This window comes from Lithobates pipiens, unplaced genomic scaffold (genome assembly GCF_037356315.1).
Source record: "Lithobates pipiens isolate NorthernLeopardFrog02 unplaced genomic scaffold, aLitPip1_a1.2 Scaffold_16, whole genome shotgun sequence".
In the NCBI taxonomy this organism is placed as follows: Eukaryota; Metazoa; Chordata; class Amphibia; order Anura; family Ranidae; genus Lithobates; species Lithobates pipiens.
The window spans coordinates 595,723,090-595,745,913 of record NW_027507748.1 but is presented as its reverse complement, the minus strand read 5'-3'; the positions used below and the strand labels follow the sequence as shown (position 1 = coordinate 595,745,913).

The 22,824-nt window shown below is 42.8% G+C and overlaps 1 protein-coding gene across 1 annotated transcript in view; it reads left to right on the top strand.

Moving 5' to 3' along the window:
• Positions 1 to 22,824, top strand: part of LOC143983852 (arachidonate 12-lipoxygenase, 12R-type-like) — a 225,244-nt gene that overhangs the window by 100,508 nt on the left and 101,912 nt on the right. The window contains exon 9 of the mRNA XM_077483951.1: positions 6,394 to 6,480. Within this exon, the coding sequence (XP_077340077.1) occupies positions 6,394 to 6,480 (87 nt within the window). The remainder of the gene's footprint in view (positions 1 to 6,393; positions 6,481 to 22,824) is intronic.

Sequence of the window (22,824 nt, the reverse complement as noted above, 5' to 3'; positions counted from 1 at the left end):
ATTATTTTTCTAGTCTATTCTTTTATATTCTATTAAAATCTTTTCTATTAAAGTTGAAATCATTATATATACTAAATGTAAATTTCGGAAGATGGTTTTATATATAATTTTTTTTTCTTTTTTTTCCCCGAAATTTGAATTTCGTATAGAATGTATTTGAATTTGAATAGAAAAGATTTGAATGGAAATAGAGAATAGACTAGAAAAATAATAGAACAGAATAGAATATAGATACTATCTAGTTCATTTTTAATTTTTTTTGCAGATTACTATTTGTTTCCATAAGATCTCTTGCAGACTATTAGCATCTATTTCATTTTTGCAGATCTCCTGCAGACTATTAGTATCTTTCTTTTTCTCACCAGATCTCCTGCAGACTTTTAGCATCTATTTCGGGGTTTTTTGCAGATCTCCTGCAGACTATTAGTATCTATTTAGTTTTTTACCAGATCTCCTGCAGAGATTCGTGAACTGTATACCATTATGTTCTGGAAGCTTCATTCCTCTTCCTATTCCAGAATCACTCAACATGTATTTTTTTTATATTCATACTCCTCACAAACTTATTAATGTCCACATATGTGTTAAATTTCGGATTTCTTTTTTGAGCAAATTTTAATCATTTATCTAATACTTTTATTTCTTCTTGGGTTAATGTGACTCCACTAATATTGATAATGCCTTCACCTACTTTTCTCTTTTCCTTTTGTTTTTTGATTCCTGCTCTGCATCCTCTTCTCGTTTTTCATTTCTTCCATTTCGTCTTTCTAGCGATCTTCTTGGTGTCTTTTTCCTTGAATGATCCTCCCTGTCTCTGTTTTTCTGGTGTTCTTGTTTCTTGTCTTCTCCTTTCCTGTGATTCCCATTCAAATTGTGTTCTGGAGACTGCCTGTCTGATTTCTTTGGAAGCTCTTATTGATCGTAATGTTTGGGGGGTTTCTATTTTTAAAAGTCATGAAGTTATTATAATAATGATGATGGTATTTTATTATAATATGCACACTATAAGTATTTGAGAAGATTTGATTATATGCTGTTATATGAAGATGGTTGTTCTTTTATGGATGCGCTGTTGTTTACCGTTGTTATGACAACGGCGCTTACCATATAAAAGCTCTGCAGACACCTGACTCTTTGATAAAGTCACGTGGATGTGACGCAACGCATCAGGGAGGAGCCAGGTGTCACGATCGTCACTTCCGGTCGCGGCCGAGACCGGAATTTTGCCTGTTTGTATACCCGGGATTGTTACTATTTACATGTAAGTGTGTATTTATTTCATTAAAGTTGTTTTTAAATACTACACTATTGGAGGCCCCCCTCTTTTCTCATCCTATATATGATTACCACTGATGGAATTGCTTACACTGACGAGCTGATTATACGAGGAACAAAGGAGGATTTGGAGTGTCATCAGTGTATTTACAACGTCATATGGCCCTTAGTGGTCTTGATTTTAGGTGAGAGGCTGGGGGGAAACAAGGGGTGCACAGAGCACTGAAGTGTTGAAAGTTGGTGGAATGTCACAGCTTTGGTGGTGTTCTACATCCTGATTTCACTGCAAGGATATTGTTTGGACTTTCACTACCTGAGTTCTCATTTTTTTGAACTGTACTTTTGTCATCAAGGTCACATATTTGCTGCATTACATGAACTTTTACTTCCCTTGTGTTTTTTATTTGGATTGCACCTATTTTGATTATTGCACTGCATACTCTGAAGTGGGTTGCTAATTGCACTTTATGCGATTTTTGCACATTATTTATTGTTGCACATCTACTGTATGGTTTTTACATTGCACATTTATTGTATGGTTTGCACATTGCTTATTTTGCACATATTTATATCTAGCATTCATTGTTGTATTTTTTATTTATTTTTCAGTTTATGGTCAATTATTTTTTGAGTTAGGTAGCACCACATACTATTTTTATCACATTTATTTTAATAGTGTAGAGGTCACTATATATGTTGGCAGCTTCCCTTAGTAATTTTGTTGAGCTTTAGAGTTGTAGTAGGGATATTAGTAGGGGTTGTGCGCATTAGTATCTTCTTTTATATTTAGATCCTTTATGTGTTATATGCACTTGTTTGTTGTTCTCTTCCTGTTCTATGATAAAAGGCATGTAATGTATTTCTCAATGAAAGTAAAGCGTATTGCTGAATACAAGAAGCTTCCAGCGCATAATTCAGTACTCTCCTAACACAGTTTACCTGCAGTTTTAGGCATGCTCCTGATGAATTATATTGCCCTGTGTGTTTTCTGAATGCACATCAAAGATGCAGCATGGGAGACTGTGATTTGCATTCATGAAAACGGTCTAATGGAATTTAATGGGAGCGCACCTAAAACTGCAGGTAAACCGCACATACAATCGCGCTGCGGCCAAACCACAGTGCACCAGTGTGAACCCGCTATTAACCCCCATTCACATTTACTGTGGCTTTGAAATTGTGTGATTTTACCTGAAATCACATGATTTCAAAGCTTCATCTCAGTATGACTTTGGGTGCGACTTTAAAGACATCTGTGGGGCTTCATGCACGGATGTCTGTTGAAGTTGCACCCAAAATTGCAAAAGTAGTGCATGTACTACTTTTTCAGATTGATGTGGCACCACAAATTCGGCGTCTCATCGATTTGAACACTGCTATTGCCGGCAATAGAATATGTCAAATTGCATGATAAATTACTCCAATGTGAACGGGGGCCTAAAAGATGAGAAAAAAGTGAATCGGTGAGGAGGTCGGGTGATAAGAGTATGTGCTAATAAAGAGCTAAATGATGGAGTTCAGAAACTGTGCTAGGCTGCATCATGGAGACAGGACAATTATAAGAGCTAAAAGCAAACTGGCATGGAAAGGGGTGTAAGATCGGTGAGTGGAATGCTAGCTAAGAAGAGACTCCAGGATAGGTGTGGTCAGTGCCAGGACAAGGTCATACGGTGCTCAGGGCGAAGATGGCAAACTGCGCCCCCCCCCCCCCCCCCCCCGGGCAGTGTCATTTCAAAACAAGAAAATTCTTAAAACAATACACACATTTTAATTATATGTAGTTTTAAAGGCACTTAAAGTGCTTTGGAATAATAATGCAGAAAATGTGCTTCTAGAAAGGCCTGTTAACATTTTTTCTGTCAGAGCCCGTGTGAACATACTAAGTTTATAGCTTTGCATTATTTTTGCGTAAGTTAGTGGCCAAATATTCACAAAAAAAGGGAGATCAATTTTCCTTATACTAGTAATGGTGACGATCAGCAACTTATAATGAGAATCAACTATGTTTCCTGTGTGTGCTGCTTTTTACTCTGTAAAGTGCCCTGTATTGATTATCAACACAGAGCTCTGGGCTTTGATTTGACACAGCCGATCAGCAGATCCTAGCCATGAATCATTGGCTGGGATCTGATGACAGTCTCCTGCTGTGTCAAATCACAGGGGAGTAGGTGGGTGGGAGCATGCGCCTGAAACCCTAAAACAGGCAGCATCATACGCTTGTAGCTGCCACCCCTTAGAAGTATATGTACTGTGATGGGTTGTCTTTTAAAGTGGTTAAATACTAATGATATTTGTAATATGCAGCATGGGGGGGGGGGAGGTTAATGTACTGCCACTGCTGTTCCACTGATGCATCAGTGGCTGACCAGTGGCAGTTAATTAACCCTTTTGTGCTGTGATATAGTTTGTTGGTTCCTCCTTGGTGGTTCCATTAGGTTGCAGGCACAGCTTCAGCAGCAGCTATCTATGCTCTTCCCATCTTGCCTCCGGCTGTGAGTGGCGTCATGCCGCCGGGATGGGACTATGAAGCAGCGCCTTGATAGGGGTAGTGAAGCACTGACAGGAAAGGGGCGTGTGTGGTGACTATCTGCCTAGGCTTGTGCCGGGTGCAGGAGCGCACTTGGCATATTACAGTAAAAGGTACAGAGTCAATTAGCGGCGCCGGCTAGTGTGTACTGTGAAGCACACTGCCGGCACTTCACCTGCACCCCCCCTCCAGAAAATGGTACTGCCCAGGGCATCCGCCCCTTCCGTTCCTGCCTTGTACCGGCCCTGGGTGTAGTGAAGATTTATGGAGGGGACAGCAGATAAGAACAAGGCAGAGGAGCAAGGAGGATCGGTGCTGACTTACTGTGATGATCCTGCAGGAAAGGTAGAGAGTGAGGTATAGACTGGGTGGAGCGGAGAAGAGCCAGACCATAGTGAGAGTAACAGGAAAAAAGATGAAGTGTCCTGGGCAGGAGAGCAATTAAGGACGGGACTTAAGCTTGCTAGAGGAGAGAGTGATTATTAGCTGCAGTAAATAGCAGAGATAAGGCAGCATTGGATAAACAGAGGAGGAGTCTGGAAATCCATAGATATGCGATGAATACACAGTCACTTCTGTTAGTGAGGCAGGAGCAGCGACCGAAGCTCCCAGTGCACCCCCCCCATCACAGATTAAGACACCGTCCAGGTCAGGTACCCCTTCCGCCCACCTCTTGTACCAGTCTTGCCCAGGGGTGATGCCTCTTTCTGGTTCTGGCCTAGATGGTCTTTGTGGCAGGGCTCGATTACAGCAGCTTCCCGCCTTAACATAGCTGAATCTGTTCTGGATGGGACAGGAGCAGTACTCACATTAGTGGTGGTGTCTGTAGATGGCACTTCTCTAGCAGCAGTAGCGACATCTCCAGGCAGGACACTCACAGTGGGCAGTGCAGCTTTAACTTCAGGAGAGGGAGCAATAGCCTCCTATGTAGCAATATCTGTGGCCTAATCAACTCTGCATTACACAGGTACTCCCCTACAATACAGGCAGAGATGCACAGCCAGTGCTCCACACTTGTGACACAGCATACTCAGCACTTCATGATCTCCAGCTGTGTATAGCACAAAGTTACTGCATGGCTACAAACAAATGCCAGTGTCCATCATCAGGTTTTTGGACTACAGGGCACTAGCAGCAAACGCCTTATCACCCAACAGCAGCTGACCCAGGCAGAGATCTGGCCATGTCCCCAGGCTTTCCTTCTCTAGTGCAGCGATTTGCAGGTTCTCTCTCTGTCCAGCACCAGAAAACACACAGTGACTTGCTGGAGCAGCAGTATGTGGCAACTCCTCCCAATTGCTCTCCTGATCTTGTAGCTCCCGGACTTTGTGCTCTCTCATCCCCCAGTTCATGCAATCAGTCCTGAGATTTGCAGTTAACCCCTCAGTTCCCAAATTAAGCGAAAAAAGTCACCTCACCTCTAGGACAAGCTTTGGGTTCTTCCCCCACTGAGATGGTACAGTCCACAATCCCCATGGTGCCATGATAAAACTCTGATTGTAGTTGTTTGCTAGGGACAACAGCAAACATATTATGCCAGGCCCCACATTAGGCAGAATAAAGACCAGTGACTGCTGCTCTCTCTCCTTGTGCAGGGTGGCTGGTCTTCTATCCGCCCCATATGCTTGGTGTTTTCTACAGACAGCATATAGTGGGTGGACCTGCTAGCCCCCTCCCACAGCTCTGCTTTTTGCACGGGCTATGTGCAGTATATCGATGATGTCACTGCTGCTTAACTTGCTACAAATTGGGTTTGCAAAGACATTTGGTGTACACAAAGTGGATTTATAGCCCCTTTTTATTTTCCTTATAGCTATTAAGGAATATACTTGCATGAAAGGCTGTGTGCCTGGCATTCAGCTTTAAGTCATGGTGTGGGCATTACTAAGTATGTAGCATAAGCAGTGTGTTTTCCCTAAGACTGTTAAAATGATTGTAAAGGAAACATTTTTATAAAAAAATGAACATGTCAAACTTACCTACTTTGTGTAGTTGGTTTTGCGCAGAGAAACACGATCTTTCTCTTCTCTGGTCCCCTCCCCCTTACCGAGTGCCCCCATAGCAGGCCACTTCCTGCGGGTACACTAGTGCGTACTCTCTCCTGAGGCGAGCACAGCTCAGCGCCACTTGTGCCTTACTGGCTGCGATTGATAGCAGCGGGAGCCAATGGCCCCTGCTGCTGCATCTCAGCAATTAAATAGGGAGCGAGGATCGAGATCGGGGTTGAGTAAGTATTGGGGAGGGCTGAGGGTTTTTTTTTACCTTCATGCATAGAATTCCTTTACCATCTCTTTAAATGACACATCTGCAAGATCATTCCTAACTCCCTTATGTGAACCAGCCTCATTTCTACTTTTAGAAATCATGGCATTGACCCTGTTTTTGGAGAAACATTTTCTAAAAGCATTCAGTTAAAATGGGGTTTAGTTATTTATACGCAATGCTAGTGAAACCAAGTTAGATAGAATTTTTCATGATGGTTAAATTTCAGCTTTTAATGGTTAGAAGGGATAATACGGTACCCTACAATGATGTTTTTACTGTCTAACCTACAACAAACATTTCCTAAGCATAGTTTTTTTTTCCCCTAGCTGATAATTCCACACCTTCGCTACACCTTGTATATAAATGGCTTTGCAAGGACGAGACTCATCGGACCAAATGGCTTCTTTGATCAAGTAAGAACCAAATCAGTGGTTACATTGCTGCTGGCTCGACTGTTTCATTATTAACCGGGCAAAGTGATATCAATTACAGAAATGAAAAATATGAGAAAAACTTTACTATTCTGGAAATGATTCTTTTTTTTCCAAAACTGTCAATATTGTGGTGGTGGTGTTGGTTGGGAGAAGGGGTGGGGGTACAGACAGATTTGTGGATGGAGATCGAAATTCATTGCACCAACATCTACTCAGAACAATTTTTTTTAAGGCACATACTGTATATTTAGGACTTTATTTTCAGTCCATACTGCCCAAGTACCTGTAAGCCCTTGTACACACAGTCGCAAAATGACCGATCGGACCGTGTTGTCCAATAATCCGATAGTGTGGGGGCTCCATTGGACTGTTTCCGTCGGAATATCCTTCGGACCAAGTTTGAGAGCTTGGCTATAAAATTTTCCGATAACATGATCTGATGCTCATTAAATCTGATCGTGTGTAGCCTAGTCCGATGGACAAGGTGCCACACAATAAATCCTGAGACGGAAGAGCTCGGTCAGGTAAAACTACCGCTCGTAATCGATATAGCACATTCGTCACGCTGCAATGTTAAAAATTCTTTAATGCAGCACATTCTCTTTTTCTTTACAATGCTACAAGAATAAAGTTGTTTTGCTGCTCATATTCACACACACACTTCTCCCAAACTTATATCTTCATTCTTTTTCCTAATTTCATGAATACAGTATTTTAATTCATCAGAGCTCCCCAATCATTTTCTTGTTTTTTTTTTGTTTTAAATTTGGTGGTTGGCTTTTTTTAATCAACATCTCCTTTTTTGACAGTTTGCTCATCTTCGCAATTTTTTTGGTGTGTTTTGTGTGTCAACTTAACACAACACCATTATTATTTTTTTATTTTATTGTTTTCTTTTTTAATCTAGAGGAGGTTGTTTGGTGTTGGTGCCCCTTGTTATTAATTTGACTTTGTATTTTTGAAGTACCGGCCTACTCACAAATAAACTGTCCTTTTTGAAGTAAAACACATAGGCAAGTATTTCTTCAACAAAAAAAAACCTTATTTAGGTGTCAAACAAATAAACAGGAAGGCAACGCTGGAGAAACTGGTCAATTTGGTGAAGCCTTTGGCCCCCAGGGCAGACATGAACTAATTTTGGTGGCCTGAGGAGTACACACCTCAGTCTGGTCCAGAAGTCCAAGAGATCAGGAAGAGCAGATGCCATCTATGTCCCCAGGCTGTGGTCCTACAAGTGGCTGCATCTTCTGTCAGACCAGACTGAACCCAGGCCATCACTCTCTGGTCTTCCTTAGGCACTTCCCCCCAGGCTTCCTTCCAGGCTGTGGCTCGGCTCCTGTAGTTGTGGCAGGAGGAGGAGGAGGAGGAGGAGGAGGATGATGGTCGACCTCCCAGCTGCCACTTGCCACAGCCTCCTCCCGGCTAAGGTCTTCCTGTGTATTAAAATGGGACATAGTTTTAGTTTTTTGGTCATCAATCACACAATTCTGTGCTCATGACTGTTGCAAATTGAATGTTACCAAATAGAACAGACTATCATTCTGAGCCCAGCATTTTTCATTCTTGTCCCAATCATTTTTGGTCACTACTGTCTATTGATATGTAAACCACTTTGTTAAATCACAACTTACTGATCAATAATAACATCTAGTTAACATCATTAAATGTACGACAAGAAATATGTTAAACAATGCTATACCTGTCTCAAGCTGGTCCCCTCCACATGTTGCTGCCTGGAAGGTTGGACATTGGAAGCCTCAGCTAGGGGTGAAGGAAGCCTTGAAGTTAGATTGTAGAGTGGTGGCCTGGGTTCCCCCTGGTCTGCCAGAAAATGCAGCCTCTCATAGTACACCATCCTGGGGACATAAATGGCATCTGGATCTCCTGATCTCAGGGAATTCTGGAACTTCTTGCGCTCCCTGAGATATGTACATCTCAGGGCACCAATTTTGGCCTTCACATAGGTCATGTTTGCTGTGGGTACAATGGTCTTTACAAAACCAAGCAGTTTCTTCAGCGCTGCCTTCCTCTTTCTTTGGTCGTTATAAAAGGGGTTTTTCATTTGCCACAGGCAGGGCAGCTCCCTGAGCAGATTAATAAATAGCCCCATAAAATGCGATTTCTGGAAGGGATCCATCTTGTCTGCAAGACACAACACAAGACAAACCCTAATAATGTCATGCTAAGCTCTCTTACTCTTGTCCCAACATAGGCCTATATAGAAGCAGTATAGGCTAGTGATGTACCAAGTTAAAAATTGTATCTTCGTTTGCATGATTGGCGCGTCAGCTCCTCACTCTGCTCACAGATCGTATGTACAACACGCGCGTGTTGCGTTTTATATACAGTGCGCATGCATGAAACTCCGCCCGCCCCTGACGTTCTTTCTAGACTATTCCCCGCCCCTTCTCTTTCGGCACAGGGGGGAGAGCACATGGGGGAGACACAACAGGTGCGCACTAATAATTCCACTAACGAGGAGGAGGACGTGGAAAGCCCGGAGCCTGAAACGTCCCGATCCCGGAGGAAAAGATTTAAGGCCTCAAATATGTCTTTTGTCGAGATGTTGAACATATTGAAGAGGAACGACTATGATGGGAAGTATGGACCTTACCCAAACCCAAATATTAGAAAGGCCAAGATCATGACTAAAGTTGTGAAGAGTCTTCAGAAGAATTTTGGGGTACAACGTTCCAATTATCAACTGAGAAAATGCTGGTAAGACCTGAAACTGAGGGAGCATGATCAGTACAGAAGGATCAAGCGAGTTCTTCAAAAAAGTAAGTAGTTGTCGTGTGTTCATATTATTATTATTATTGCTTGCATACTGCTCCATGTGCTTTGATTTAATGTTGTACAGTTTAAAATGGGCACTTTCATGTTCATGGGTTCAGCTGTTCGTAATAAACATTGTTCGTTAGCCCACTCCAAAGACAATGTTTTGCCAACTTGCACTTGACTACATTTGTTCACACAACAGGTAAGTATTTCAGCTTTAGAAAGTGTCAAAAATAATGTTTTCCCCTTTGAACTCTGCCAAAAAACACAATTGTATGACACTTCCAAGCAATGTTTCATATTCCTATTTCTGCCCTCAAATATCTGTGTGCTAAGTATTCCTCTTTTACATTCTCATAGGGGAGAGAAGACTCGGGACGTCTGAGGACACCAGGGACCCCATACCTCCCAAAGAAGGGGAAATACCAAAAGCACAAGCAGAGGAGGAGGAGGAAGGAGAGATTGTCGAAATTGGCACTACAACAGGTGAGTGTTGGAGACCACAGCTGCAGGTAAGCTAAACAATGTATGTCTGCATATTTATAATACATGGTGTTATTTTTTTTTTTTTTTTTAGGTGATGTGGATGTTGTGGAAGAAGAATCACATTTTACCAGTGAAAGTGCCGAGATCCTCATTGGGGAGATAATGGGGTGCAATCGCGATTTAGAGAATATACAGAAAAACATCAATGATGTTCAACAAAATATGAAGAACATCATTGATATTTTGGGTAGAGTCTGAAACACCCCAAACTAGCTAGCATCATTTTTAAATTTTCAAAAACACTTTTATATTTTTAGAAAAACCAAATTTGGAAGATGCACACAGTGTATCAACCATCATGGGGGATCAATGTACGTGTTTTGTGGGTGCAACCCCTTCCTTGCTACTAAAGTGGCTGAGTTGCACCCACAAAACACGTACATTGATACCCCATGATGGGAGATAGCACATGTTGACATTAGGCATGGGATCAGGAGGAAACGGGGCACTTTTTCATTCTCAATTTGTGTGCATCTTCCAAATTTGGCTTTTCCAGGGGTGACACCCCATCTGATGAAGGCAATATCAGCACAGTTTGTACATACTCATGTCTGATATTGTCTTCACTTTTCAAAGTTGAACTTTGTAAGTTCCTGTGTTCTGTATGTTATGCTTTGATACATGCCTGTTTACACAAAAACGCCAAGTTTGTAAAATATTAACCAAAATAAATGTTTTCTATACACCAAATATGTTGGTTTGTTGTAAAACCCCTTTCTAAACGCACATGTGAATGTGCTTTGAGTACAAAGTTAAATTATCAACAATGTGTGGCTTCCATTTTCAATGTGCAAAAGCAGTATTTGTAGTAAAGTTGTTGTTTTCTGTGGCAATGGGTGTTATTTACTAAAGGAAAATCCACTTTGCACTCCAAGTGCAGTTTCAGGGGTACTTTTGCAGTGCACTTGTAGTGCATAGTGGATTTGCCTTTAGTAAATAACACCCACAGTGATGTTTAAATTTCCCCAATCACGCCATATTCATGACCTCACATATTTCTGCCATGATCAATATTTTTGGCATCAACAAAAACAAGGTGTGTGTGTAGCAGACCCACAACATAATGAGATTATCTGAAGAAGAGACTGTCACCTCAACTCTGTCAGGGCTGGCGTAGCCCTTCCTTCTCTGGGCTGGCCGCTCAGCTGTCGGCTAATTGCCAGCTCTCTTCTGTTTCCACAGTTACCAGCTGTTCCCGATGATGCTCATCTGACCTGCCTATTTAAAGCCTTCCAGCTCACTCTTTCATTTTTCCTTCACGTGGTCACATCTCTAGGAACCATCTCCTGCTGTTTGTTTGAAGACTGGCTTGCTGACATCCCTCCTGGCTTCTATCCAGCTTGCAATTGCTCTCCTTGGATCCCTGACGTCTGGACTGGCTGATTACCCGATCTGGTTTATGAACTTTGGACTGGCTGACTACCCGATCTGGCTACTGGACTCTGGCTATGCTTGACTACCCTTTTTCCTATTTACCTTTTTATTTTTATTAATAAACAAGTGTGATTTGATTGTACTTCTGTCTCTGGCTGTTTCATGGTTCCTGACAGTACGCGAAGGCCATGAATTCAGAAGATACAGTCAATCCACTTGTTGGTAATATTTTTTCCAGATTGGATGAGCAAGATCACCACATGAAAATACCAGCAATCTCATAAAATGCGCTCTATATCTCAAAGGCCTATATCAGATATCCTTTTCCCACACTAATGGGAATATTAGCCTCTATCAGGGACAAGGTTCAATAATCCCAAAAAATGCTGGGCGCCAAGAGCTCTATGTGATTTAACCAATGTGAACCCCTATGCGACTTTAACAATAAAATCACATAGATAATCTTGGATGTGGCCTGGTCCAGAAACGATACGCACTTGTATCAGAAGGACCTAGACCTCAGCTTCCAAAAGGTGCTTATGTGCAAAAATATATAGAAATATGTGATATGGTGCTCACATGCAACTTATGCCAGAAATCGCATAGATGTTGGTGCATGTGAACTCATCCAGCAACATCTCACCCTCACGTATAAGCAAATCTACTCCTAAAGTGCAAATGTGTAACAGATTAAATCAAACATACAAAATGCGTGTGCCTATATCCGAAGTGAATCAGAATTATAAAGTGCAAATTATTGTAAACATAAGCTCCAAATCTTCCTAGTGAAATACCCAACCACAAAAAATATATTGAGTAAGACTGAAAAATAAATAAAATGATTAAAAAATAGAAAATAGTCAGAATCTAGATAAAAAAAATCAGAGTCTGAAAACAAGAAGAAAAAAGCACAAAACAAACAGGCACCACACCCTAGATTGAGGTGTATATAGAAAAGACCTAGAAATCATAGGCCAAAAACCCTATCACAAAGTGTAAATGTATATTACAGATCAAAAGTCCATATATAAAAGGAAAAAAAGGAAAAAAGAAAAAAATAAAAAAAATCCAAAATATAAAAATGTATGGATAAGTGTACCACACCACCCTTAAAAAATATATATAACCAAAAACCAAGAACCACAAAAATTAAATGAATATATTAAATGTCCATTGTTGAACAATCTTCTATTGTGCAAGTCCAAAAATTATATTCATAAAGTGACTTTCGTGCTTGCTGTATATCCTTCAAAGTGACTTCCGTGCTCACCCACAAGGTTCCCCACTCACCAGAAAGATGCACCCGAGCTGGGGTAATTCGCCTTTAATCAGCCTTTTAAAATTCCGGCTCCTTGCCCATGTATTCCTTCATATCCAGACGGGGGTTCCGTTTATCCCTCATAAGAAAAATATAAAGTCTCCATAGTGTAGTATGTATATACTTGAGAGAAGCACTAATGGTTTATTTAGGCAAAAAACTGTTTATTTCCACAAAAATGTATAAAAATATATCAAAACAAGCTACGTATAGCATATATATGTATATAAGAAAATATAGTCCGGGACTCCCACTTTCTATAACATCCGTGGGTCAGTGACCATCAGAAAAATCAGAGAGCCCACAAGCAGATCAAGATATGAGTTGGGAAATATAGAAATACATTTTTAACCATAAAAATTAAAAAAATAAAGATAAAAAAAATATAAAAAATAAAAATAAAAATCATTAATGTAAAAAATAATAAAAGCTGCACAAATGGCTATCCAACCCAAAGGGATCAGGATCAGTTCTTACTTATGATCAACACCACTTCACTATAGGAAAACTCAAATAGTTAATTTTGGTTAGTGAGCCTTCTTAGTTGTAGGTGACCTTTAAATTCCAGGACTATCCCGTGTGCAAACCGCAATTGTAGATTCCCCTAGGGTAGGGCCATGTATTTCGCCTTCATAGCATATGTTAACCACTTCAGCCCCGGACCAATTAACAGCCTAAGGACCAGAGGTCTTTTTACAATTTCGCACTGCACTGCTTTAACTGGTAATTGCGCGGTCATGCATTGTTGTACCCAAACGAAATTTGCGTCCTTTTCTTCCCACAAATAGAGCTTTCTTTTGATGGTATTTGATTGCCTCTGCGATTTTTATTTTTTGCAATATAAATGGAAAAAGACCGAAAATTTTGAGAAAAAATGATATTTTCTACTTTTTGTTATAAGAAAAATCGAATAAACTCAATTTTAGTCATACATTTAGGGCAAATTTATTCAGCCACATGTCTTTAGTAAAAAAAATGTCAATAAGCATATATTTATTGGTTTGCGCAAAAGTTATAGCGTCTACAAACTAGAGTACATTTTCTGGAATTTACACAGCTTTTAATTTACGACTGCCTATCTCATTTCTTGAGGTGCTAAAATGGCAGGGCAGTACAAACCCCCCAAATGACCCCATTTTGGAAAGTAGACACCCAAGGAAGTTGTGGAGAGGCATGTTGAGCCCATTGAATATTTTTTTTTGTCCCAAGTGATTGAATAATGACAAAAAAAACAAAAAGTTTACAAAAAGTTGTCACTAAATGATATATTGCTCACACATGCCATAGTTATATGTGGAATTGCTCCCCAAAATATATTCCGCTGCTTCTCCTGAGTACGAGGATACCACATATGTGGGACTTTTTGGGAGTCTAGCTGCGTACGGCACCCCGAAAACCAATCACTGCCTTCAGGATTTCTAAGGGTGCAAATTTTTGATTTCACTCCTTACTACCTATCACAGTTTCGAAGGCCATAAAATGCCAAAATAACACAAAACCCGCCCAAAATGACCCCATTTTGGAAAGTAGACACCCCAAGCTATTTACTGAGAGGCATGTTGAGTTCATGAAATATTTTATATTTTGCCACAAGTTGCAGGAATTTTACATTTTTTTTTTTTTGCACAAAGTTGTTACTAAATGATATATTGCTCACACATGCTATGGGCAAAAGTCAAATTACACCCCAAAATAAATTCTGCTGCTTCTCCCGAGTACGGGGATACCACATGTGGGGGACTTTTTGGGAGCCTAGCCACGTACGGGACCCCGAAAACCAAGCACTGCCTTCCGGATTTAAATATAAAATGCTACCAAAAAAAAAATGTTAGCGATCGCAGGGATCAGGCCTGACTCTGCGATCGCTGCAGTTATGTGTTTAGTGTTTTGTAAGTGACAGTGATCGATCGATACTGCACCTAGGTGGGCTGGGCAGAGGGGCAAAACGCAGGTGCCAGCAGGTATCTGGGCTGATCCCGCTAACAATGTGTTTTTTTGGAACCTTAAACTGCTGAGGATGCTAGTATAGATCTGATCAGATCAGATATTGATCTGTTCAGATTCTATACCACTACGGGAGGTTTATGCTTTGCGTGTGGGTGTTAGCGGTACTGGCACTAACCTAGCGCTGCCTGGGGCGACGCAGACCCTGACCTTAAAACCTAATTGATATCACCCGCCGGGTGATCAGGGGGTTAAACCTTTATTGGGTAATAAATGGTGGGTGCCCTGATGCTATAAAAAGCAAACTAACCAGAGTCACCCGTAACACTTATACGGTGATCACTGGTGAAAGGGTTAACTAGGGGCAATCAGGGGGTTCAAATTTTTATTAGGTAGTATATGGGGGTCCCTGGCGCTATATAAAAACCTGACGGGGAACCTAAATAACTAACTGGCTAACCAGCGTCACCAGTGACACTTATACTGTGATCGCTGGTGAAAGGGTTAACTAGGGGCAATCAGGGGGTTAAAACCATTATTGGGTAGTATATCGGGGTACCTAGCGCTATAAAAACCTGGCAGTGAACCTAAAAAAATAACTAGCTACCTAGCGACACTAGCGACACTAATGCAGCGATCAGAAAAATGATCGCTTAGTGACACTGGCAAAAGGGGGTGAAAGGGTTAACTAGGGGCAATCAGGGGGTTAAAACCATTATTGGGTAGTATATGGGGGTACCTAGCGCTATAAAAACCTGGCAGTGAACCTAAAAAAATAACTAGCTACCTAGCGACACTAGCGACACTAATACAGCGATCAGAAAAATGATCGCTTAGTGACACTGGCAAAAGGGGGTGAAAGGGTTAACTAGGGGCAATCAGGGGGTTAAAACCATTATTGGGTAGTATATGGGGGTACCTAGCGCTATAAAAACCTGGCGGTGAACCTAAAAAAATAACTAGCTACCTAGCGACACTAATGCAGCGATCAGAAAAATGACCGCTTAGTGACACTGGCAAAAGAGGGTGAAAGGGTTAACTCTAGGGGCAATCAGGGGGTTAAACCTTTATTGGGGGGTGGTAGGGGGCTACCCTGGACCTAACACTTACTTTTACAACTGACACTGAATGCAGTGATCAGTAAATAAATGATCACTGCAATCAGTGACACTGTGACTGGGGGGGGGGGGTTTGTGTGCCTGTGTGTGCCTACATGTTAGTGTAGTGTTGGTGCACACTTACTTTCTGTCTTCTCCTCGTAGTCCGGTCAAAAAGACCGCCCCGAGGAGAATGACATCACTTCCTCCCTGCCTGTGTATACAATACACAGTGGGAGGAAGCTTCTCATTCGCCAGGAGCGATCGAGGGGGGGTGGCCAGAAACCAACGGCCATCCCCTCATCCCGGATCGCTCCTGAAGCGAACCGGACCGCCGTATCCAGCGGGAGGGGGTTCGATCGTACCCCCCACCCGCTGGAAGGCAAGCACATACATGTACTTGCTTGTGCCTGTACGTGCCATTGCAATGACGTACATTGGCAATACGGCGGTCCTTAAGTGGTTAAAATACTCTAGGAGTATATTTCAACAATGGACATTTAATATATTAATTTAATTTTTGTGGTTCTTGGTTTTTGGTTATATATATTTTTTAAGGGTGGTGTGGTACACTTATCCATACATTTTTATATTTTGGATTTTTTTCATTTTTTCTTTTTTTCCTTTTATATATATGGACTTTTGATCTGTAATATACATTTACACTTTGTGATAGGGTTTTTGGCCTATGATTTCTAGGTCTTTTCAATATACACCTCAATCTAGGGTGTGGTGCCTGTTTGTTTTGTGCTTTTTTCTTCTTGTTTTCAGACTCTGATTTTTTTATCTAGATTCTGACTATTTTCTATTTTTAATCATTTTATTTATTTTTCAGTCTTACTCAATATATTTTTTGTGGTTGGGTATTTCACTAGGAAGATTTGGAGCTTATGTTTACAATAATTTGCACTTTATAATTCTGATTCACTTCGGATATAGGCACATTTTGTATGTTTGATTTAATCTGTTACACATTTGCACTTTAGGAGTAGTTTTGCTTATACGTGAGGGTGAGATATTGCTGGATGAGTTCACATGCACCAATATCTATGCGATTTCTGGCATAAGTTGCATGTGAGCACCATATCACATATTTCTATATATTTTTGCACATAAGCATCTTTTGGAAGCTGAGGTCTAGGTCCTTCTGATACAAGTGCGTATCATTTCCGGACCAGGCCACATCCAAGATTATTTATGTGATTTTATTGTTAAAGTCGCATAGGGGTTCACATTGGTTAAATCACACAGAGCTCTTGGCGCCCAGCATTTTTTGGGATTATTGAACCTTGTCCCTGATAGAGGCTAATATTCCCATTAGTGTGGGAATAGGATATCTGATATAGGCCTTTGAGATATAGAGCGCATTTTATGAGATTGCTGGTATTTTTAGGGACTATAAAAATACTCACTTTTTATTTCTACTCTATACTTTATCTAATTTTTACTTAATCATAGGTAGCGCCAGATACCCCGGTTTTTAGGTTATCATATTGTGAAAACCCTGTTTGGGGGTTTTCTTTGGTGGGGGGCTGCAACCTGTCTAGTCCTTACTGTAAGGACATTTTCTATCCGTAAAAAAAAATTTCCACCCATTTTCCCCTCTACCTGTGAATAAGTAGCGCGGTTTCCCTCAGAATTTATAAGATCACCACATGGATCAGTTTGTCTTGGCGTTACAAACGCTCCTGAATTGCACGGCTCACCTGGAATCCTCCACGGGGGGCTGCTCTGGTACAATCTGAGTCCCAGGCCGTCCCTGCTGCTGCGCCAGTCTCTGTGCAGGCACCCGCCCTGAGTATTACCTCTATAAGAGGTATGTCTGGTTCTGCTCCACTTCCCCAGCGATTTGGGGGTGATCCAGTTCAATGCAGATGGTTTCTCAATCAGGTTGAGATATACTTCGAAATGCTGCCCCAGGCATTTCCCACGGACAGAAGCAAAGTAGGTTTCGTGATATCTTTGCTTTCTGAGAGAGCTTCGGCCTGGGCTAACCCATTATGGGAGACGCAAAAACCTGTTGTCTTGAGTTACCCTCAGTTTGTTGCCTCCTTTAAAAGGGTTTTTGACATTTCCGCACGCTCCGCTTCTGCTGCCAAGTGCCTCATGTCCATCAAACAGGGTATGAGAACTGTTGCCGACTACGCCATTGAATTCCGTACTCTGGCAGCAGAGGTTGCTTGGAACAAAGAGGCCCGCGTGGCTGCCTTTCCTCATGGTCTCTCGGATTCCATCAAGGGTGAGATAGCAGCCCGAGATATACCCACTGAGTTGGAGAGCTTGATCTCGTTTGCCATCCTCATTGACTCCAGACTCAGAGAAAGACTTTCTCTTAAGGAGCGCTTGCGGAAGCCTCTTGTACGTTTGCCTCCGAGCTTTGTAGTCCCACCCATGCCTCCCTCACTTCCCATGCCTCCTGGTACCGAGTTGGTCAGTGAAGATGAACCCATGCACCTGGGCTTCACGCATCTCTCTGCGGATGAGAGAGCCTTTAGGAGGAGGGAGAGATTGCGCCTTTATTGTGGCCAGGCAGGTCACTTTTTGAAGTCTTGTCCTGCCCGTCCAGGGAACTCCCGAACTTTGAGGTCCTGTCATAGACAGACCATAGGTGGCGTTGTTTCATCCCCAGTTATCCAGAAGGATAAGCCCCTGGTTTTGGTCACCCTTTCTTGGGCTGAGTCGTCCATCGAGATACAGGCGCTAATTGACTCTGGGGCTGCAGGCCTATTCATTGATGCTGCTTTTGTTTCGCAGCACTCGATTCTGCTGCAGCTGCGTGACACTCCCCTTGCCATTGAGGCTCTTGATGGGAGACCTTTACAGCCTGCCCATGTGACTCATCAGATGGTTCCATTGTCCATGGCCATAGGGGCTCTTCACCATGACTCACCCAGATTTCCGCTGGTTATTGGTTATCCTTGGTTACAGAGGCACAACCCCTCTTTTGATTGGCTCCATGCTGAGGTTCTCTCCTGGTCACCACAATGCAGTGAGACATGCTTCCTGAAGGTATCCAAGGTCCTGTGCACTGCTTCACTCCCCTCCCTGCCAGAGGAGTACCGTGATTTTGGCGATGTCTTTGATAAAGGTCAAGCCGGTTGTTTGCCTCCACACCGGCCTTATGATTGGGCAATTGACCTTCAACCTGGTGCCATACCTCCTCATGGCCTGGTTTACCCTTTGTCGGTCTTGGAGGATAAGGCCATGGAGGAGTATGTTGCTGACGCACTTTCTTGACGTTTTATCTGCAAGTCCTTGTCTCCTGCTGGTGCTGGTTTCTTCTTTGTGAAAAAGAGGAGCGGTGAACTGAGACCTTGTATAGATTATAGGGGTCTCAATCGCATCACGATTAAGAATGCCTACCCGATTCCATTGATTACAGAATTATTTGACCGCCTCAAGGGAGCAACGGTTTTCACAAAGCTTGACCTGAGAGGGGCATACAATCTCATGTGCATTAAGGAGGGTGACGAATGGAAAACTGCATTTAAATACCAGAACAGGCCATTAGGAATACCTGGTAATGCCTTTTGGCCTTTGTAATGCCCCAGCAGTTTTCCAGGAATTTATTAATGATGTCCTCCGAGATTTGTTGCAATTGTGTGTGGTGGTTTATCTCGATGATATCCTCATATTTTCCAAGTCCCTGGAGAGCCACCACACAGATGTCTGTTGTGTACTTCAGAAACTGAGGGAGAACAATCTCTATTGTAAAATGGAGAAGTGCGAGTTCCATCGTGAACAGGTTACATGTCATTTCCACTGCTGGTTTTTCGATGGACCCAGAGAAACTGTTGGCAGTCCTACAGTGGCCTTGACCAGTGGGTTTACGTCCTCTGCAGCATTTTCTGGGCTTTGCCAACTACTATTGGAAGTTTATTCGTAACTTCTCGTCTCTGGTCAAGCCTCTGACTGATATGACCAGAAAGGACGGTAACAAACAGAGTTGGTCTCCAGAGTTCATTAAGGCCTTTGAGACTCTCAAGGCTGCCTTTGTTTCTGCTCCTGTGTTGGCACATCCTGATTCTACGTTGCCTTATATCCTAGAAGTTGATGCTTCTGAGACTGGAGTTAGCGCCCTTCTGTCTCAACACCCTAACTCTGAGAGTGCTATGCATCCGTGTGGTTACTTTTCCAAGAAATTTTCACCTGCTGAATGCAATTATGAGATTGGTGACAGAGAGCTGTTGGCGATCATTTTATCCCTGAAAGAATGGAGACATCTCCTTGAAGGTACCACTGTGCCCATTCTTATTCTTACTGACCATAAGAATCTTACATTCTTGTCTGAGGCTAAGCGACTCTCTCCCAGAAGGGCGCGATGGGCTCTTTTCTTGTCGAGCTTTAATTACATTGTCTCATTCTTACCCGGTACGAAGAATGTAAGGGCTGATGCCTTGTTACAACAATTTTCCTCCACTTCCAAGTCGGAGTCGGTTCCGGTTCCTATGATTCCTCCTGATCGTATCTTGGCTACGGTTCACACCAGTCTTACTTCTCCTTTGGGTGACAAAATTCTTGCTGCTCAGGTCCATGCTCCTCCTGATAAACCTGCTTTGTCCCAGAGAGTCTCCGTACTGCGGTCCTCCAGACTTACCATTCTCCCAAGGCAGCTGGCCATCCTGGGAAGAATCAACTAATTTTGGGCCATCTCCCAACAATTCTGGTGGCCTAGTCTATGGGCTGATGTTGCTGCCTTCGTAGCTGCCTGTCCCGTATGTGCTCAGAGTAAGACTTCACGACACCTTCCAGTGGGCCTCCTACAACCCATACCCAATGGACAGAGACCCTGGGCTCACCTGTCTATGGATTTCATTGTGGAATTGCCTAACTCCAAAGGCAACACTGTTATCCTTATGGTGGTTGATCGGTTCTCAAAGATGTGTCATTGTTTTCCACTGAAGAAGTTGCCCACCCCTAAGGAACTGGCTTCTATTTTTGCTCGGGAGATCTTTCGCTTACATGGGCTACCCAAGGTGATAGTCTCGGACAGTCAGTTTGCCTCCCGGTTCTGGCGAGCCTTTTGTGCACAGTTGTGAATCCAGCTTGCATTCTCTACTGCGTATCACCCGCAGTCTAATGGGGGCGCAGAAAAAGCCAATCAGTCCTTGGAGCAATTCCTACGTTGCTATATTTCTGACCATCATAACAACTGGTCTGACCTATTACCTTGGGCAGAGTTTTCTCACAACAGTGCCTTGAATTCTGCCTCCCGATTGTCTCCATTTATGGCGAATTATGGTTTCCAACCTTCCATGTTGCCTGACTCGTTTGTTCCGCAGAGTATTCCTGCGTTAGAGGAGCATCTCCGTGGTCTTCGTTCCACTTGGGTACAAGTCCAGGAGGCTTTGCGTCTTGCTAATGATAGGTACAGACTCCATGCTGACCGCAGATGCCTGCCTGCGCCTTCCTACCAGGTTGGGGACAAGTTCTGGCTGTCATCTCACAACCTCCGGCTTCATGTTCCCTCACTGAAGTTTGCACCTCGGTTTATTGGGCCTTTCCGTATCCTCCGCAGGATTAACCCAGTAGCTTACGCGTTGGACCTTCCTCCTAGTATGCCCATCTCAAATGTGTTTCATGTCTCCTTATTGAAACCGTTGGTCTGTAACCGATTTACCACCTTGGTGCCACGTCCTCACCGTATTCAGGTTGAGAACCATGAGGAGTATGAGGTACAATCCATTATTGACTCCCGAAGGTTCCGTGGACGCATACAGTACCTGGTGCATTGTTCCAGAGGAACGCTACTGGGTTTCATCCTCTGATGCACATGCCCCTGTCCTCCTCCGCGAGTTCCATAGACAGTTTCCCCTCAAGCCCGGTGGTCCTCCGAGGTAGAGGGGTCATTGGGGGGGTACTGTCAGGGCTAGCTTAGCCCTTCCTTCTCTGGGCTGGCCGCTCAGCTGTCGGCTAATTGCCAGCTCTCTTCTCTTTCCACAGTTACCAGCTTTTCCCGATGATGCTCGTCTGACCTGCCTATTTAAAGCCTTCCAGCTCACTCTTTCATTTTCCTTTGCGTGGTCACATCTCTAGGAACCATCTCCTGCTGTTTGTTTGAAGACTGGCTTCCTGACATCCCTCCTGGCTTCTATCCAGCTTGCACTTGCTCTCCTTGGATCCCTGACGTCTGGACTGGCTGATTACCCGATCTGGTTTATGAACTTTGGACTGACTGACTACCTGATCTGGCTACTGGACTCTGGCTATGCTTGACTATGCTTTTTCCTATTTATCTTTTTATTTTTATTAATAAACAAGTGTGATTTGATTATACTTCTGTCTCTGGCTGTTTCATGGTTCCTGACAATCTCACTCTGAACTTGGGTTTGCACTGTTGTAGAAAAAGGCCCAAAAAACACCCAAAAAAACTAGGAGACACCTAAAACAGAGCTAAGCAGTAAATGAAAACAAAGATTATGATAAACAAAGACTAAGGCCACATAGTTAACGGGATGTTTTTTCAAAAAATTGTGCAGAATGCAGCAGGCAAGCACAATATGATTTCGTTTATATTCCGCCATGTGTACTGGCATCAAAAATAGGCAGAACCGGCTGGCCATTATCCCGAAAATGTTCTCCACTACTCTTCTGGCTCTGGCCAGCCGCACATTAAAGATCCTCTGATCCGGGGTGAGGGTCCTCATCGGGAAAGGCCGCATCAGATGGTTTGCTAGAGAAAACGCCTCATCCGCAATGAAAACGAACGGGAGTCCTTCTACAGTCTCCTCTGGAGGTGGCAAGCCCAGACTGCCACTTTGGAGACGCCAGTAGAACTTCGTCCGTGCGAACACTCCACCATCCGACATACAGCCATTTTTCCCCACGTCCACATATAAGAAGTCATATGTCGCTGACACCACCGCCAACATCATGATACTATTATACCCCCTTGTAATTATAATGGTAGGACCCCTAGGTTGGGGGGTGGGATGATGCGTCCCAATGGCTGGCAAAGTGGGAGGCCACAGTCTGCCATTCCTGTGGCATTGAAGGAAACTGTGGAATGAAACAAGAAAAAAAAATTGTAATTTTGCACATCAACATTGCAAGCAGATTAGACACAGACATTTTTGGGCAATATCAGTATAACATTTTTGGAAATGAGTATTTAAAGCCTAAAGTATAAGGTCCCCTTATCGGATTCCTCACCCCCCCACCCCCCATCTGATGGCCCATTGCAAAAAATGAGGGGGGGATGTTCTGGACAGGTAACCCTCTACACTTCATTGAGAGTTGAATGCAGAAATAATGTGTGATACTTTG